Consider the following 20,598-nt stretch of genomic DNA (forward strand, 5'->3'; position numbering starts at 1 on the left):
CCAATTTTAAGAGCTTAATGACCCCATGGCGGAGCCCATACTGGACAGTACAGATATGGAACATTGCTACAGAAAGTTCCACTGGATAACACTGCCATACAGATTTCTAAACATGTCTCTTTCCTTCTCAGACTAAAACTGAAATGAACGATATTTAGGCATATGCAGAAGGTGCCTACATTCATAGCATTCGTTAATTCATTGGAGATATTTGTTGAACATCTGCTAGATCCCTGAGCATCATTCTAGACGTTGAAGACACACGGTCATGAACAAATCCAAGAACTTGCCCACATGGAGATGACCAGCCACAGGGAGGGCGATGGGGCCACTACTGCCAACAAATACACACAGAACATCGAATTGGGTAGAGCTGGGTATTGCCAAGGGAAAACCAAGCAAGGAGAAGGTTTTGATCCAGATCTTTGGTCCCCAGACCCGCAGCATCAGCATCACAAGGAAATGTCCAAAGACGCAAATCCTTGGGCTCTGCTACCAACCTACTGAGCCAGAGACTCTGAGGCGGGGCTGACAATCCATGTTTTAAACGGCCCCCCAGGTGGTGCTGACCTTTCTCAAGTTTGAGAGCCACTGACATAGTACTATCCACACTCCTTTCTTAGCACACGATGTGCATCTATGGCATGTGGAAGTTCCCAAGCCCGGCGTCAAACCCGCGCCACAGCAGCAACTTGAGATGCTGCAGGGACCACGCCAGATCTTTAACCCACCTCGCCACCAGGGAACGGCTACATTCTTAAGATTTATTAGCACAAGCTGAACAAAAGAACTCACATAGCCTTTGAACTCTCCCCTCGTCTGAAAAACGAGCAGATGATGCTGCAAAATAGGACTAAATACATTCTATCTGTAAAGAGGATGGAAACGGCCCCTGAGAATTCGTTATGTCCTCATAGACCCACTTTCTCTGTTTTTTTTTTTTTTTTTTTTTTTTTTGCCTCCAAACTATTTCCTTTTCCATCCTGTGTGACAATGACTGAAAATGAGTTCTAAATGGATTCATAGATCAACACTCTAACCTGCCTCCAATGCTGACATAATTACAGGGCTGCAGAATAAAAGCTGACAATTATTGACTGTTAGTCTTGGCACACACCGAACAGTAAGAATCACACATCTTCCTTTTGGCTGGATACATTTAGGCAACAAAAATGCTGGAACAATGTCCTTCTGGCCGGGGCAGTGTGAGACACTGGTGACCCAGTGATGGAGGGGACAGGAGTCTCTCACCTGGAAGACCTTATACTTGGATGCTGAAGACAGGCATGGTGGGCCATTTATTCATAATCAACAGCTTCTTATTAAGCACCTGCTGTGTGCGAGACATTGTTCTGGATGCTGCTCATAGGGAGGTCCCTGACCTCTTGGGGCTGACACACCAGTAGGGAAATCTGGACAATGAACACAAACAGGTACACGATTTTTTGTCCTACTATGAAAGAAATGCAAGGCAGTTGGTGCAGAGAGAGCGACTGGGCTGTGATAAGATACAGTCATTGAAATCAGTCTGAGATTTGAACAGGGACCTGTATAATGTCTGAAAAGTGCAGTAGGGAATCTGAGGGTTCCAGACCCAGGAAACAGCAAGTGCAAAGGCCCTGGGGCTGGAAAGCAGTGGGAGGAGAGGTGAGATCATTAGATTAGATCAGGCAATAACCATGGGCCAGACATTCAGGGCTATGCTCCCTCCCTCCCTTCCTTCCTTCATTGTCCATCCTTCCTTCCTTCCTTTTCCTCTCTCTCTCTCTCTTTTCCTTCCTACCTTCCCTCTTTCCTTCCTTATGCAATGGGAGTTGCCAGAAGAGTGACAGCTTGAGAGGCCCCTGGTGGCTCAGCAGCTCTTAGACTTTTCTGTGTCATGGGCACCTCTTGCTGGCTGAGGAAGTCTAAAAATCCTTCTCAGAATAATGTTTTTAGATGCATAAAATAAAATATGTAGATCTGCCAAGGAAGTCACCTGTGCCAAAATACAGGTATCAAAATATGAAAAACAATTTCAGATAAAGTAAGGCATGCGTTTCCGTATTGTGCACAATGAAATAAGATCTAGTATTGGGTGCTCTGGCATTTTAATGTCCTGGTCTTCTGTCATTTCCCAGCCCCTCACCAGGTTCTCACAGGACAGTTTTTCTGACATTCCAGTGGGAGGGTGGGGGGCTTTTTCAGGGCAGGTGACTTCATTTTCCCTGGGGGTGTGGGGTTGGGGTCACTTAACTGCGGACTGATTTCCCCGAGTGTTCTTACCTCCCCATCCAAGCTGACTTTAGCCCATACATGGGTGAACATTTGTGTACAACCTCATGTATTTACTGTAAGGTGGTTTAATACCTAGTAAAGCAGTGTTTCCTTTTAGATATAAATAGAAATTTAACATGAAACTATTTAAGGTCAAAGAACTAGCTTTTCCTGAAGGCTGATCTGTGCCAGGCAAGGAGTTCTCAGTGCATTTAGTTTTCAAAACATTATTCTGAGTCTGGTATTATTTTGATTCCCATTTTACAGATGAGGCAAGGAGAGGTTATGACATATATCCAAGGCACACAGCCATTCAGAGGAAGACCTACTAGAACTCATGCCAACAGAGGTGGCCCCCAATTCCCATACTGTCCTCTACTTAGAGAAACTATTAAGTAAATGATAAACTCAGGGGTAGGTAGACATTGTGAGGAGTTGTCATGGTAAGAGCCAGCTGTTAGTCACCCTACGGTGTGGTTTTCTCTCCTGGGGCCCCCATTTATAGTACTTGGGGTCTAACTGACATTCAGGGTGAAAAAGAAGAGGGTGTTGGCCTGTGAGTCCCTCCTGCTAATTTTTGTATATTAGCCTCACTTTTTTTTTTTCCCCTCCAGCTCCGACTCTCATCCCCAATGAAGTATCTTTAAAATTAGAACACAATTTTTACTTTCAAAGTCAAGTAAGTAAAATAATGGAAAGTATAAACTTGGAAAAGACCTGAGCCACTGGAGTTCCCGCTGTAGTGCAATGGAGCACTGGGAGGCAGGTTCGATCCCCGGTCCCGCACAGTGGGTTAAGGATCTGGCTCTGCTGTGGCTGCAGCTTAAGTCACAACTGTGGCTCTGCCCAGGAACTCCATATACTGGGGGGTGGCCAAAAAAAAAGAGACCTGAGCCATTGTTCATTCCCACTCCTTCCTTTTACCAATGGGGAAACCCAAGATCAGATAATAATGATGAAAATATGAATGACCATAATAATCAGCATTTTCACACATATTCTTTGTGGGAGGCAGTGAATAAGGTACCATTTATTGGATAATTAACTGGCAACCTTGAGACCAATCCCACCGAGTCAAAACAGCTTCAGATGAGTCATAAATCAGCTCCGTAGACACAAATCTGGGCTGGTTAGTTGGAGGGAAGGATATTTTAAAATTTAATTCCAAAGTAAATCTCCAGCTGTGACAAGGAAACTCTTATTCTGCCCATATAGTTATTTTTCAACAGAGAAAACATTTTTCAACTGCCGAAAGCATCAAAGCCATCCTTAAAATCCTCCTAGAGAATTACAAATGTAAAAATCTTCAAGTTGGAGGAGCATGAAGATCAGGGCAGGATGTTTGGGGAAAGCAATAAAACATTACTTTTTCATTGTCTCTTTAAAAAACAATATTCTCCCATCTCCGTCAAAGGAGATGTTCCCTTGGTTCTTTGAAATGCCTGCCTTTGCCTTCCTCTGATGCAGGATATTGCCAGCACGCTTCCCCATGGACCCCTAAGCAGAGTTAAGTCATCCATCACTTGTGATGGACCAATGGATCCTACAGCATCTTTGCAATACCACACATGTGCCGGCTAATGCACGATCCATTCCCCATTTGCAGTTCTCTGAATTTAGCAACAGCAAATGATGCAAAGAAGTAACCCTGGGATGATGCTGGGTTGAAAAACCCACCCGTAGGGTTCAGATACCCACCCCAATAAGACCCCTTAACCTCTCCCCTCCCAGGCTGAGGATCATCATGGTGTGTCCTCTGGGAAGTAAGGTTTGGAGCTTGAATTCCACAGTATCATGCAGGACCCTGGCTGGAAACAGGTGGCCCACCCAGAGAAGCTGATGTGGAGAGGGTGGCTGATGACAGAGCCATGGGCAGGATGAAAGGAAACAGCCAGGAATGGCACAGCAGCCAGACACCGGTGCCAGGTGGGAGCTGGGGGAAACAGCTTAGTTACTGGTACCCAGAGAAAGGAGAAGCACGGAGAAGACAGGACAGGGGCTATATGCAGAGAGGACCACGACCCTGTCACACTGCAGCCAAGCGGGGTTAGGGAGGGAGCGAGACTCCGGAGGGATGGGATGCCTCTGTGTTCCAGAACTTCAGTAACGAAGTACCATGGGTTGGGTGGCTTAAAACGATAGAAATTCCTTCTCTTGTGATTCACAGGCTAGAGGTTCAAATCAAGGACAAGGCTCCCTCTGAAGGTGCTAAGTGAGAACTTTCCTTGACTCTGTTCTAGATTCTGTAAGTTGTCAGCACTTTTTGCTTTCCTTGGCTTCTAGAAGCATCCCTCCAGGCTCAGCCACCGTCCCTTCCTCAAATGGCTCTTGTCCCTGTTTTATCCTCCAGGTCATTGGATTTAGGACCCCATTTAAACTTGATCACATTTGCCAAGATTCTACTTCCAGATACAATCACATTCATAGGCATGGGTGTAGGGTTAGGGGTAGGGAAAGTTGGAGAGGTTGGAAGCAGGAGGGTGTTGACTTACAAATATGCACAACCTAAGAGGTGGGAGTTGAGTTTTATTGGGGGCAAAATGAGGACTATAGCCTAGGAGGCAGCATTTCAGAGAGCTCTGAGAAATCAATCCTAAGAGGCAGGGGGTAGGAGTTCCCATTGTGGCGCAGTGGAAACGAAACCGACTGGTATCCATGAGGATGCAGGTTCGACTCCTGGCCTCTCTCAGTGAGTTCAGGATCTGGCATTGCTGTGAGCGGCTTGCATCCAGTGTGGCTGTGGCTGTGGCTGTGGCTGTGGCGAGCAGCTGCAGCTCCTATTTGACCCCTAGCCTGGAAGCTTCCATATGCCTTGGGTGCAACCCTAAAAAGCGGAAAAAAAAAAGAAAAGAAAAAAGAGATAGGGGGAAGGTCAGTATGTACGTGATTTTGGTGAGGGGGAAGGAACATGCAACCAGGCGCACATTTTCACAGGTTACTGCTAGTTCACGAGAAAAGACATCACCATGAAGGACTTTAGTGCTTTTCTAGATACCAGGAGATGCAAGAATTGGGCTCATAAAATCTTGTTCTAAAAGCCTCTGTCTGATGACCTGTTCTGCCTGTTTTCCCAGAGCACAGAGGGCCTGACTCCTGGTCTCCACCCTGAGCTCCTTGCAGTTGGCATTGAGGGTTGGCAGCTGCAGTGGCTCATGATTCAATCCATATAGAGGCAGATGGCAAGCGCCAAGCTCCAGTTCACAGGGGTTACAAAATCAATGTATTTTTTTGGGGGGGTAATAATTCAAGTCACTACAGTGACTGTTTCTCTCTGCTCTGTCCCATCTCCTCTGATGCCTCCCACTGGCTAAACCCCAGCAGGAGCTGGAGGGCAAGGGGGCCTTGGGTCTGTGGTTTGCAGAGGTCAACACCCAGGGCCCAGAGCAGGGCAGAACAGGGCATAGAGGAGGGTGGACAGGCCATCTCTTTCCTGAAAATTCTCTCTTGCAGCACTTTCTACCCACAGGCTCCAGGGATCCCTCAAAGCTTAACGAATCTCCGTGACACCCCAGAGAGGTGAGGTTCAAGATCATTGCTTTGCGGGGCTTGAGAACAAGTAGCAATTTCTCCTTTCAACAGCCCTAGTGATAGCCACTTTATTTTCACTTTATTTTTAAATTTGATTTTATGCAGAGAGAGAAGGGCACATTCTGGGAATTTTGCAAGCTTGATAAAAGGAAAAAAAAAAAAGGCCCTCAAGTTCCCATCATGTTTCAGGGGTCAAGGAACAGTGATTTCATCGTAAGTTTGCAAAGGTAAAAAATGATAATTGTTGAAAACTGCAAAATTCTGGGTAAATCTCGCCACCTCCCAGGAAAGTTAATACAGAATTAAATCAGTCAGTCCTGGAGCAACTGGCTTTTACTGACACCTGATGAAATTAGAGGCTCCCTTCCACTCTGGCATAAAATTTAATTTTTACATTTAAATTTTATTTTATTTATTTTTCTTTTTTTAGGGCTCCATCTGCAGCATATGGAAGTTCCCACACTAAGGGTTGAATAGGAGCTGCAGCTGCACCACAGCTATAGCAACACTGGATCTGAACCGCGTCTGCAACCTATGCAACCTATGCCACAGCTTGTGACAATGTCAGATCCTTAACCCACTGAGCAAGGCCAGGGATAGAACTTGCATCCTCATGGACACTGTGTCAGATTCTTAACCCTCTGAACTACACTGAGAACCCCAGTTTTTTAATTTTTAAATAAACTGTAGGGAGAAACTCTGAGACCTTTAGAGAACTGGAAACCAGTTACACCCCATCTCCTTGTCCTGAATTCTTGGTCTTCACAGCAGCATTCTTATTATGACCTGGTCTTAGCTTAAGAGATAGCTTTCTGTTGGGGGTCTGTCTGTTCCCCCAGCCACCACCGCCCCCCAGGTGTCAGCCCCACGAGGGAAAGACCTGTCTGTTTACTGCTGACTTCTCAGGATGGACAACGATGCATGCCCACTATGTCCGCACATCTTAAAAGCTCAGGGTGAGGTCAAGTGGATTCTGGGCCTCTTTATTCTTGAAAAGAGACCAGGACCCCTGCACTCCTGCTACCAACACACAGTCGCTGCCAAAAAATGCAGATCTGCACCTGGCCCCTGTGGTCTGAACTAGTGATGTGAATACCTTTTCTTTTTTTTTTTGAAAACATCTTTGGGAAGTCCCACTTCAGAGGTGGCTTATTCAAGACTCCCAAAGATGATCGCTTTTTTTTTTTTTGACCAGGGTAGGCGGAAGTTCCTAGGCCAGGGATCGAACCCACGCCACAGCAGTGACAACACTGGATCCTTAACCTGCTGAGCTACTGGAGAACTCTGCAAGTGCATTGTTCCTTAGCCTCTAGGCCACCAGGGAACTCTGTGAATATTCTTTTCTTTCATCAAAGAACTGATGAAGCCCAAGAACAGAAGTTGCTCTTTCATCTCCTAGTCTGTGCTGCTCCCAGGCTGCCCTGGACAGACTTTGGGCCTGGTCCTCATGGCCAGACCCCTCCCTCCCTCCTGCCCCAGCTGATGTGGGTGCAGTGTGGGCAGAGGGCGGGGCCTGGAGGGATGAGAGATGCTCAAAGGCCCTGGAGCTGGACGCTGGAGCCTTCCTGCCCCCATGACAGGAAAGATCACACGGTTGCATATGCCTGACAAGGGGTGGGCAAATGATGGCAGAGTTCTCTACCCAGGACAGTGCAGGAGTCGGGGGTGGGGGTGCGGGGGAGGGGGTGGTCAGGTGACACCTGGAAGGGGTCACCCTGCTGGAGAGTTGAGGGCACTGTCTTCTAGTCCCTCCATCTTATTTACTCACTGAGCAATAGAAGCTGCTGAGGAAGACAGAGGGCTACTAAGAGTCAGATCAGTGGATGTATGGCTTTCTGCCCAGCTTTAGGAAGGGGTATGAGAAGGCCTAATTTTAAGGTGAGAACTTCTCCAATGAGGCCCATTTCCCCATTCGATAATCCTCTATTTTTCCTTCCTGCAGTTTGCTTTTCCTTGAAATGAGCAACGATTGGGAGAATTCACTTTTTTAAAAGATGAACCCATGGCTGCTGACAGGTAACATAAAGATTTACTTCTTGTTCAGTTTTTTTTTTTTTATTTCATCTTTTAGTCAAGCTGCAGTTTTATTTGTTACGTCCTTCCAATAAAAGTTTATGTCTTGGCTGCTTATCAATGTACTACAGCTCATTCTAGGGAAAGAAAAAAAAAAAACTTTGCAAATACAAAAAATAAGAGAATAGAAATTCCTCCAAGCTGCCGCTTTTATTGTCTCTCTGCTAGTATAGTTCCTCATTGTCCACACTGCTTTGCAGAGTTGAGGTCAAATTGTACATCCAAGGGGGTGCAAAATGATGACATCACATGAGATCTTAAATCCAGCCCAGAACAACTCGGAGCTCTACTACCGTGACCAGATGCGAGCCACTCCATGACCTTTTTTTTTTTTTTTTTTTGTCTTTTTGCCTTTTCTAGGGCCACTCCCGTGGCATATGGAGGTTCCCAGGCTAGGGGTCTAATCAGAGCTGTAGCTGCCGGCCACAGCCACAGCCACAGCAACGCAGGATCCGAGCTGCGTCTGCAACTTACACCACAGCTCATGGCAACGCCGGATCCTTAATCCACTGAGCAAGGCCAGGGATCCAACCCACAACCTCATGGTTCCTAGTCAGATTCGAGAGTTAACCACTGAGCCACGAAGGGAACTCCTCCATGACCTTTTGGATGAAGCCAGTTTGAATTCATTTACTGTTATTTGCAAACAAAAGGATTCTGGGTGTGCCCTAGGCAGTCATTTCATTTTACCTTAAAGGTATTACAATAATAATACCTTGCTTCAAAGAGGGCTTTCTCATGGTCCCTTGAAAAGTATGGTTAAAATAATAACTCATAGCCTTATAATGACTTTGCTTTTCATAGTATCTGGAGGTCTTATCTTTCTGAAACAGGCTGGGTAGGAACTAGGCACACATACCTTAGAACTGATGTTGACATTCTATGACATGGATCTGCAAATTTTCTCTCTAAAGGGCCAGATAGAAAATATTTTAGGGTTTGTGAGCGAAAAGGTAAAATACAGCATATTAAGAACCTACTTATGGAGTTCCCGTCATAGCTCAGTGGTTAATGAATCTGACTAGGAACCATGAGGTTTTGGGTTGGATCCCTGGCCTCGCTCAGTGGATTAAGGATCTGGCATTGCCGTCAGCTCTGGTGTTGGTCGCAGACGAGGCTCGGATCTGGTGTTGCTGTGGCTCTGGTGTAGGCCGGCGGCTACAGCTCTGATTAGACCTCTAGCCTGGGAACCTCCATATGCTGCAGAAAGACCAAAAAACAACAACAAAAAAAAGCAGTTATTTGAAAATGAGGAAAAAACCTTTCCTAGTTTGTATCCTGTATGAAAACAGTCAGCTTATTGAATCTGGCCCAGAGGCTATAGCTTGTTGATGCCTTTTCTAGGACATGTAAAGTCAAGACAAGTTATTCTCTAGCCTCAGAGTATTAACAAATCTTTGTGGTTGATAATACCTTCTGTGATGGACATCTGTTGTTTGTGTCTGACTAGCTTCCAGTCCCCCTCTGTCAGGGGAAGACAGATTTTTTTTCCCATCATGCACCATGCCTACCAGCTCTCAATCTGATTCCGAACATGCTCCAGGGGGAGCTGTTCCAGAGGCCTGGCCAATCAGAGCATCACATCCTTTTGGCTTCTGTGACTGGCTTCAGGCCGGACACGTGACCCAAGCCAAGCCAATCAGTTCCAATCAGAGCCAGTCCCAGGAATTTGCATGGGTGACTGGCAATGGGTCTTTCACTCTTTTCCTGTTGGAAGTGATGCTGTGACTATGTCAGCATGGCACTGCCAGGAGCCACTGTGGGGACAGAGTCTTCAGGACAGTGACTCTAACCAAGAGTGACACAAAGTTGAGAGAGAGAAAACACCTTCCGTGATGATATCATTTGCACATCTGCCTTCCTGGTACTTAATGTGTGGTCTGCTGATCAGCGACATTGGCATAACTTAGGAGCTTTAAAAAGACCCAACTCAGACCTCCTAAATGAGAATCTGTACCTGAGAAGTATCATCAGGTGACCTATATGCACATAAACACTTTTCTAGACTTTTTAATTTATGTTAGCTGGTTAATTCCATTGTGCTTAAGACAATTTGGGTTGGGTTTATTGTCATATGTAACTCAAAGAATTCTAATTGATATATTTCTCAACCTGGTGTCAATGAAATCTGCTTATTCCAAAGCCAAACAGAAATTAGTTTTAGAATATCCATGCCAAGCTCCATGTCTATGAGGGCAAATTCTGGCAAAGACAGTTCGAGCTACACTTCAGAACCCTCTTCCTGTGCCTCTGAAATGCCACCCTCTTTGCATCTCCTAGAAGAGGGTCTTTACACTTGTGCACAAGCACAGGCATGGCCCTGGTCCAGAGCATGACAGGATAAAGCCCTTTACAACTCTCTCTCTTTTTTTCTTTCTTTTAAAGCTGCATCTGTGGCATTTGGAAGTTCCCAGGCCAGGGGTGGAATCAGAGTTGCAGCTGTAGCTATGCCATAGCCATAGCAACACCAGATCCAAGCTGTATCTGTGACCTACACTGCAACTTGTGGCAAAGCTGCATCCTTAACCCACTGAGCGAGGCCAGGGATCGAACCTGTATCCTCACAAAAACATTGGTCTTTAGCCCACTGAGCCACAGTGGGAACTCCTACCACTTTCTTCCTGCCTCGTTTCCAGCTACGCAGGTCTAGCTAGAAGTTGGGAACAGGGTTTGTGTGCACTGTATCTGTGTTGTTTCTATTTGTGTCAATCATATGTTGACTTATCCGGTAGTGAGGCAGAGACCCAGGCAGTCATCTAACTTTTCCTCTGCACCCATTTCCCAGCCCCCTTGAAATCTGATAGGGCTTTTCTGCCCAAAGGAGTGTGTGGAAGTGTCATATGTAATTTGTAGGCCATTGCTTAGAAGAGCTTGCATGTGACTGACTGTTCAACTGTCTTTGCAACCAAGAAGGCCACGTGTTCCTGATGTTTTAACTACAAGGTGATGGTACCTGTCAGTCTAGGTCCCCGAGGGACTGCATGGAAACAAGCCCTCTACCATTTAAGCCATGTGTTATAAGGAAAACAGGAGTTCCCATTGTGGCTCAGCAGGTTAAGAAACCAACTAATATCCATGAGGATGCGGGTTCAATCCCTGGCCTCGCTCAGTGGGTTAAGGATCCAGCACTGCTGCAAGCTGTGGCTTAGGTCACAGATGTGGCTGGGATCCTGTGTTGCTGTGGCTGTGGCTTAGGCCGGCAGCTGCAGCTCTGATTTGACCCCTAGCCTGGGAACTTCCATATGCTGTGGGTGTGGCCTAAAAATGGGGGGGAAAAAAAGAAAGAAAGAACAATCTATGTTGTATTAGGCACCTAGATTTTGGGGTTATTTATAGCAGGAGGATACCACACTACACTCATCCTAATCTACTTAGCGGCCTAAAGATTCCTTACAAAAAAGGAAAAGAAAGAAAAAAAGAACTGGAGTAGGCTTAGAGAAGAGAAAGTAAGTCCATATGATAAATTCGGTAAAGGGAAAAGGCAAATATCATGAAGCTGGCATTAAAATAACTGAAGTTGGGAATGGCCGGATCAACGAAGGTAGCCATTCCAAGGTGTAGGAAGATGGGACACTCCGCACACAGACACCCCATAAAATGACTGCAGCAAACATCCTGGTAAAGCCAGGAAGGACACAGGGGTGCCATCCGACAGCTGAATGTGGGAGCATGCAGGATCGCACAAATCTTACCATGGCCAAGGGCACGATGCCAACCAGGTCCTTCTGGCTGATGAAGATCTCAGACACAGCGATGTCTGTGGTTCCCTTACGTGGGTATTCAACCTGCCAGGTGATGGGCTGAGTCCCTGAGAGGCTGCTGAAGCTGGCGATTTCAAAGTTCATCTGCACAACCTCGTTGAATGAACTGCTGCTTCTGGAAGAGGACAAAAGAAAATAGCTTTAAACTGTCTTTGTTTGGTGGAAGGACCTTTCGATTCCTCTTCCTGGCCTCTGCACAATTATAGCTAGAATATAAGGACAAAGCAAACACCTCTCAGGCATAGCACCTGGGACTTGTCACCCACTCCAAGCGACAGACCTGGGTGGCTGGGGTGGAATAGCAGCTGAGGTCAAGGATCTGGGCAAAGAGTCTTCAGCATTGAGCATCAGTGTATGTATGGATGAGTGTCTTGGAATGACTTTGACCAGATCTTCAGACAATGAGTTAATCCACTTTGCCTCATTCATGCACCATGAACCTGGATGACTTTGAACTAAATGGACTCCTTTTAAGTTCAAGTTTGTCAGTTGCAATGATACTGTAAGCAGCTAACTCAACATCTTTCAACCCCTTCCTAGCTTATCCTCCTGTCCTACAGAGGCTGAGAAGCATAAAAGTCCATTTTCAGGCTCCCTTGCAGCTAGATGTAGCTTTCAAGTTGAGCTTCCCCCTGCCAGGGCCACTTCTCTGGGACATAGATGTAGAAGTGGGTTATGAAGCAGCAGCTGGGAAGGGAATTAGGATTTTCTGTTTAGTATTATCCTGTTTCTTCCAGGGCAGCTGTGGTGATGTTTGTTATCCAGACTCTTGTATTATTCTGCCAAAGGATGTTGCCATTGCAGGAGTCCTCTGCAGAGTTGGTCATCTGTTTGTGCGTTTGTTTTGGTCTGTGTGTCATCCCTGTCTGACTTATCCCTGGCTGTGTAGTAAATACATTCAATTCAATGGGTCTCCTAGAGATTCTTGGAACTGCCTAGTATTCTTTAATGAAATCTCTTCTGCCTATTCCATTCCATTCCATTCCATTCCATTCCATCCCATCCTAATTTACCCCACCTTGCCCTACCCTACTCTACTTCTATCCTATCCTATTCTATTCTACTCCACTCTACCCTACTCTTCCCCACCCTACTCTACCCAACTCTACTTCTATTCTATTCTATTCTATTCTATTCTATTCTATTCATTTAATTCCATTCTATTCTATTCTGCCCTACCCTTCCCCACTCTGCCCTATCATATGCTATTCTACTTCTGTTCTGTTCTGTTCTATTCTAGTCTATTGATTTTTGGCCATGCCTGCACCATGCAGAGGTTTCCTGGCCAGGGATTGAACCTGTGCCACATCAGCAATCCAAGCCACAACAATGACAATCTCAGATCCTTAACCACTAGATCACCAGGAAACTCCCAGAAACCTCTTCTCTTTAGAAGGACTGGTTAGCTAAAGGGGTTCTGATGTCTGCCCACTAAGAAATCTGATCAATACCCTCTATTTGCAGTAGGAACTATATGTATTTTTAGTGAGCTTGCCCCAGGCCTTCTGATGCTTGGGGAAGAACCAATAGTCCAAACATTTCATTTTCAGATGACAAAGTGAAAGCCCAGAAGGGGGAATAATTTTTGTTCACAGCTACACAGCCAGTTAGTGGCAGAGCAAGCTGCCCGCAGCCTCTCCCAGTTCCCCACCCCAGATTCTCAACAGCACTCTCCTCTAATTTGATTGGGGGTTGAGTATGAAATTACAAGACACCAGGGGAGTTTCTCTAGGGCAGAGATGGGCAAACACGGTCTGTTAGCCAAATCTATCCTGCTTCTTGCTTTTTTAGTAAAGAGTTTCCTTGGAACCCAGCCCTGCCCACTTGTTTATATTTTATCTCGGGCTGCTTTCATGTTACAAGCACATGGTTGAGTAATGATGTCCGGTAGTGTAGAGCATGCAAAGCCTAAGGTCTACATCACCTGGGCCTCTCCAGAAAAAGTTGGCCAGCCCTTGTTTGAGGAGGTCAGAGAAGGGAAAATGGGAGATGATTTCTGGAGCTCTTGAAATAAAAGCATCAATATTGGTGGAAACGAGAAGAAAGGGCATCCCAGGCATCCAGGTGGGTTTTAGGGGGGTCCAGGGTTCTGCTTCTAGGCTGAAATATTGCTCTAAGTGGTGGGTCAATGGTTAGTCCTATCTCAACTGGTAGCTACTAGGAAGGCCACCTAGTAGCTGAATTGAGAGAGATTTTTCCATAGCACATCAAGAAAGAAACACCAAACCTGCAAAACCTGCAATCCCAAGTGTATCATGGTACCACTGTGAAGAGCGACGGAGAAACACTTCCCTTTGCTGGGGATGATCATCAGCTAAGCACCAACCCATGCTATCTTTAGGGCTTGCCCTGCAGCCAGAACCCTAATTCCTCACCCTGTGACCCTCAGCCCTGCCCAGAGGCTGGGGAAAGAGGTGACGAAAAGCAAGGTTGCTGTACCAACCAAAGCCTTATGAATCTTCCTTCTCGTTCTTTGGTCTGGAAGTGGAGCCTGGAGAATAATGATTTATGAGATGCTGGATGTCCCTCTGGGAGGGAAAACAAATCCAATGTCTGGAAACTCAAGCCATGGTCTGTGCAAGCTCAAGCGTGAATTCTTTTTCTTGGAAAATGAGGAGATGTGTTTGGAACCTGGAGTGTTTCCAAACTAAGTGACTTCTTGGTGTTCTTGATCCAGCAGCTAAGGCCTGCAGGGATCTGGGGGTGCTCAACTTAAGTCCTGGAATCCTTTCCACATGCTCTGGCCAGGCTCTCTCTTCACTGGGCTAAAGACATCCCTCATTTCAAGGGGGTTTAATCTTGCCCTTTTAGCAAGAACACCTGCCCTTGGTATCTCCTTGTCTATAGCAGAGCTGGCTACTGGCTGAACTCTCTGCAAACATCCAGTAGCTGCTTGGTTCCATGACAGGCTCTATTCAACAAAAAAATCACTTTCCTTAGAACTGCTTGTGGCAGAAATCCAGTTGTCCAAAGATCCCATCATGGGCCCACAGGGATGCCTACACTGGGAATAAAGCTAGAGAAATTGCAATGTGCCTTCCACCTACCCCATCTTTGAGGTTGAAGACCCTGGCCTAAAGGTGATGTAGTGTGGTGATTCCCAAATTGTGGCCCTCAGAACACTTAGTGTAAAGAGGGTGGGACAGTGCGGGCCATGGGGCCAGAGTTGGTTTTTAATACACTCTTTTCTCCAAATCACTCCTACTGCCACAAAAGCAGATCCAGCATTACATGGTGTAAATGTTGGGTGCCCAAGAAGTATTTTAGTAAAGAATGAAAAAGAGGAGTTTGCATCATGGCTCAGTGGTAACAAACAGCTGTGGTGTAGGTCACAGATGTGGCTCAGATCCAGTGCTGCTGTGGCTGTGGCATAGGCTGGCAGCTGCAACTCAAAGCCTGGGAACTTCCATATGCCACAGGTGGGTCCCGGAAGAAAAAAAATGAAAAAGAATGGAAAAGAAAGGAAGTGGAAAAGGGGAGGAGGGAGGTTAGTGGTTAGAACCAAAAAGATAACCCATGACTCTTTAAAGGGAACATAGTCAGTGTCATGACTCATACGCTGTCACCTTTGAAACAGACCTCCTGAGCTGCAAGTTACCCACCAGGTTACTTCGGGTAGCTCTGTCCCCTTTTCCCTATTTGCCAAGTGGGAACTCAAAGCCTTCCAATTTTATGGAGTTGATATGAGGATTAAATACACGAGCGACTATGTCTCAGGCACTTAGGACAGAACTTGGCGCCACCGAACGTCAAATAAATGTGAGCTCTTTCTGTTTTTAGCACACCTGGCACTTCGTTCATTCTCTGTGACTTCAGATTCAACATTAAAGCCACCTTTAAAATATGCCCATATAGGGCTGGTGCAGGAGATCCCTGAAAACAAGCCAGACTATAGATGCTAATTCTCTCCCATTCATGGTGAGCTGGGATGTGTTCAGATTTGTATACAGTGCACTGACTTGGTAGCTGTTCCTGTCAGACATGATACCATGGCCTGATACATCATGCTGGCAGATGGGGATCAAAAAAAAAAAAAAAAAAAAGATGTCTGTCTGCTCTTCTGTCTATGGTCATTGCTTTCCTACTCTCTCTGAGCCAACTGAGATCTTTGTAAAGGCTTTGCCTTGAAGGGACGAATAGCCCTCCATGCCAGCCTATATGGGGCTTGTGATATTGCTGGAGTAGTAAAGAGAGGAATTTAAACACTTAAGTGACTCCAGAGAGCACCCAAGAACCACCACGTGCTAAATCAATAGTGGAGATTTATCGCAGTAACTCTTGAAAGAAATTTTCAAAATTGGCTTAAAAAAGGCTCTTACTCAAAAGCAAATCAATTCCCCCAATAGTCACAATAAAGTTTGGACCACTGGAAACTCAATTTACCAAACCTCTTAGCTATTGAACGCTCTCTTGTAAGAAAATGAAGTCTTGGTGTATCTTAAGAAGCCAAAAGGGCTTTACCCTCCCCCCTCTAGGGTGTAAGGGATTTCGGCTCCAAAGTCATCAACCACTGTTGACAGCTTAATGCCTGAAGAAAGAAATGAGACTAACAAAATGAAGAAATCAACTTTGTAATAGAGAAGCAGCTCCCAGAGAACAGAATCATTTGGTCTAGGCTTTGTTTTATTCATTTCACTTCATGTGTGTTTCATGAAGGCAAAAGGACACATACATCCCCTCTGGGAAGAGCTTTATTAGATAGTCCTATGGACTCCAATGTCCACACAGCTGCCCTGACTATCTCCGGAGCTCTCCGTGGTGCTGGATCCTAACTGTTGGAGCTGCAAGTTTCAAGCAACAGAAAACACCTTGAGCTGAGGAGCAAAGAAAATAGGAACTTAACACATGGTTCCAAATTACTAGAAAGTATGGAGAAAAGACATGGAGAATGAGTAGCAACAAAGGAAAGTTACAAGGTGAGCACCTTGGACAAAACAAGTTCTAGATGTGACACCACTGCTGATGCCAAAATGAACCGTCCACTGTCCTTGGTTCTTTGCACCACTAATCCCATGTTCAAAGTGCCGAGCGGGCATATCTGATTGGCTGACCGGAGATCACAAGCCCTCATCCAATATGTCAGGACAGTGAGAAAGGATCTGGTCTGTTCGCGAAAGGCACCTCTTCCATCCCTGCTCTCTGCAATTAGCATACAGGAAGGAATTCAGCCTGCAGGATAATGGTGGAGGGCAGAGGGAGGAGAAAAGCCTTTGAAGGTTGCCCAGTTTTCAGATGCACTTGGATTAGATTGAGTTCAAACTTAAATTTCTTTCCCTTCCCTCTCTATTCCAGTCCCCAAAGCTTAAAAGTTTATAGGAGGAGGTGAACGTGGAGGGATGAGGAAAACAGTACTTTACTGAAAATCATATCGATGCCAACAACATTGCTTCAAAGGGGTACTGCAACCCTTAAGGAAGTAAGTAACCTGAGCCTTCCCCTTCTATAAAGTGGGAACTCTTAACCTTGGCTGAATGTTATGATCACCTAGGGAGTATAAAACAAAATAAAACAAAAAAAACTATTGATACCTGTGTCTACCCTAGACCAAGAGAATCATAATCTCAAGAGGTGGAACTCTGTTAGTATTTTTAAAGCTCAGGTGATTTTAATGTGTGGTCAATGTCAAACCTTACTGCTATAAAAAACAGGGCTTTTTCAGGAGTTCAGTGGCTCAGTGGTAATGAACTTGACCAGTATCCCTAAGGACATGAGTTCGATCCCTGGCTTGCTCAGTGGGTTAAGGATCTAGCATAGATTGGCAGTTACAGCTCCGATGCAACCCTTAGAGCTTTTTCACTCTCTCTGTGATCACCAAGTGTTTTGCTTCTAAATTATTATTATTTTTTGCTGCCTAGTGTCTATGCAGCAATTGTATGGGTAGGTGTTTCAACTATGGGCTCTGAAATAAGATACACTTGCTGATTTTGCTATTTAGTGGGAGTGGGATATGGGATATGGGGCAGGTTATTTAACCTGTTAGTTCTCAACCTTGGTAACAATCTGGAATTACTTGGTAAGGGGGCTTTAAAAATTATGTTGTCTGGGTCCCCCCCACCCAGGGATCTTACTTTTATTTATTTATTTATTTTTTGTCTTTTTGCCATTTCTTGGGCCGCTCCCACGGCATATGGAGGTTCCCAGGCTAGGGGTTGAATCAGAGCTGTAGCTGCCGGCCTACGCCAGAGCCACAGCAACACGGGATCCGAGCCGCATCTGCAACCTAAACCACAGCACACAGCAACGCCAGATCCTTAACCCACTGAGCAAGGGCAGGGATCGAACCTGCAGTCTCCTGGTTCCTAGTCATATTCGTTAACCACTGAGCCACGATGGGAACTCCAGGATCTTACTTTTATCAGCCTGGAATGGGATCTGACAACTGGAATTCCTAAGAAAGTCCCAGGTGATTCTGGAGTTTCCATTGTGGCTCAGCGGTAACAAACCCAGCTAGAATCCATGAGGACTTGGGTTCAATCCCTGGCCCTGCTCAGTGGCTTAAGGATCCGGTGTTACCATGAGCTGTGGTGTAGCTGGCAAATGTGGCTCCTATTCCACCCTTAGCCTGGCAACTTCCATATACTGCAGGTGCAGCCCTAAATAAAAAGTAAAAGAAAAAGAAAGAAAGAAAGAATGAAGGAAGGAAAGAAAGAAAGAAAGAAAGAAAGAAAGAAAGAAAGAAAGAAAGAAAGAAAGAAAGAAAGAAAGAAGGAAGGAAGGAAGGAAGGAAAAGGAAGAAAGAAAGAAAGAAAGAAAGAAAGAAAGAAAGAAAGAAAGAAAGAAAGAAAGAAAGAAAGAAAGAAAGAAAGAAAAAGAAGGAAAGAAAGAAAAAAGAAAGAAAGGTCTCAGGTGATTCTAATATGCAGTAAAGTTTAAGAACTACTATCTTTATGTGTAGAAAAATTGGTTTCTTGATCTGTGATAAGCCACCCTCATGAGGTTGTTGCAAGGATAAAATGTATAACATATGTAGAGCTTAATGCATACAACAACAACTATCCATCAAGTGAGAGCTTTTATTATTGCTACAGTATTTCTTCTGTTCAATAACCTGGCAGGACTTGAATATCTTTGTCCTCCTAAGGCTGTGTGTCCTGGGATCTGCTGAACACAGAAGGTGGGGAAAAAATAAGAGCTTACCTAGGTCCCTGGTTCTGATCTAGGCGTCCCTCTCCCTGTCCGCCCAGAGAGCAAGTGTGCATTCAGCTCTGCCCCTGAATGTGACTAGACCAGGTCTTGTTACTTACATTTCTTTGCTTCAGCACAGTGGGGTGAGCATATGTTTTTGGAGCCAAAGTTCTGGATATGAATCCCAGAGATTATTTGGCCTTGAGACGTTAGTCATGTTTCTCATGCACTCAAGACCTCAATTTCCTCATCTCTGAAATGGGGCTATATATTCTGGTCTTGCAGGAAGGTGTGTATATTTAGGCCTGTTTAACACGCTCTAGAAGCCTGGCACATATCTGTGCAGACGTTGACAGCTAATACAGTTAATAAAAGAAATGGGTTGATGAGATGGACTCAGATAAGCAAATAAAACCATGGACCAAGTGGAGTCCTTGATATGTGAGGAGAAAGATCATGGAAGGTTCCAGTTGTTCTAGAATCTTCTTGTGTGACAGTTCCCCACGGTGGCGCCAGGGATCCTTTGCCACACAGTTGAAGGCTCAGTTGTGCTCATGCATTCCTGCTCACTTTTATTTTCCTTGCAGGTTGCAGTTTCCTCAACTGCATGCACTTACATGGACCCGGCATATGAGGAATGTATGATATATCAATTCTCAAGCTGCTGAAAGTTTAGCTAAATGAGGTCCCACTTGAGGAAGTGCAGCTGCTAGAAAGCCTCAGAGAGGCAGGTGGAAGAAGCCTGTACCCCCCCTACCATCCAGCAGGCTCTTCAGCCACGTGGTTACTTCCCAGTGCTGTCATGTGGTCCCTACTCCAGAGGGAAAGCACCGAGTCTATCCCTCAGATCCAAATGGGCTGTGAAGATGCCCAGATGTAAGATCATGTGGAGAGAGAGAGAAGCCCGGACATTCTGGTCCCAAGCTATAGCTCCAGAAGCGTGCCTGGGAAAAACAGGAATTGCCCAGAAAATATCCATTTATTGAGAAATAACCGTAGTTTGAAGAGAGTAAGCTTGAGTCAGTTTGTTACACAGATCTGGGTAACTGATGATGGTTCTGACTGATACACGTCTTTCACTGGATTCCTAAATGACCCTAGAGCCACTTTGCCAGCCTCCTAAGGTCTGAGTGGTACAGGAAAGCAGTGGCCTTTTCACCTCTGAAAAGGGGCTATATATTCTAGGGAAGCTTATTAAAATTAGCTGAGAGGGAGAACCTGCCTCAGTCTCCTGCAGAGGCGCATGGGTGGAAAAGATGTCAAGGATGGTGCACTAAGACACCAAGTGGAAATATGGAAACCTCATGAACACCAGTGCTGAACCGTGACCATGCTCCAACATCAGATGGTAACCCTATGGTTAAAGCCATGAGGAAGGGACTCTGGAGGTCTAAGGTCCCTTTGGAGTTCAAAGGCACCATCCTTCCCACTTGGGTCAATCTTGAGGATAATGAGGCAGAGCTCAAAAGATGGAATCAACTGAATTTAAAGCTGAAATGCCTTAGCCCACTTGGAATTAACCTGACAAACTTCTCTGCTACCAAGTAGAATGGGGTTTTCAGGAAGACTTTGAATGCAACAACAGATAAAGGAATAGAGTTGTGTATGCATGGTTTGCACACTGGATTCACAGACTGGAAATAAACCACCTTTGTTAGTGAAAGTTGCATATGGCAGAGCCAGTGGTTTTTGAACTGTTCTGAGTCTGGCCCCAGGATTAGAAAGTCTTTCATCTTCCAGTTCTTTTTTTTTTTTTTTTTTTAATCTTTTTTGCCATTTCTAGGGCCACTTCCGCAGTATATGGAGGTTCCCAGGCTAGGGGTCCAATCGGAGCTGTAGCCACCGGCCTACACCA

General features: G+C 45.4%; 1 protein-coding gene across 1 annotated transcript in view; it reads right to left on the minus strand.

Moving 5' to 3' along the window:
* The window catches only part of TMEM132C (transmembrane protein 132C), a 401,997-nt gene that overhangs the window by 69,472 nt on the left and 311,927 nt on the right, over positions 1-20,598 (minus strand). The window contains exon 4 of the mRNA XM_021072420.1: positions 11,550-11,733. Coding sequence (XP_020928079.1) covers positions 11,550-11,733 — 184 coding nt within the window. The remainder of the gene's footprint in view (positions 1-11,549; positions 11,734-20,598) is intronic.

Source organism: Sus scrofa, chromosome 14 (genome assembly GCF_000003025.6).
Source record: "Sus scrofa isolate TJ Tabasco breed Duroc chromosome 14, Sscrofa11.1, whole genome shotgun sequence".
In the NCBI taxonomy this organism is placed as follows: Eukaryota; Metazoa; Chordata; class Mammalia; order Artiodactyla; family Suidae; genus Sus; species Sus scrofa.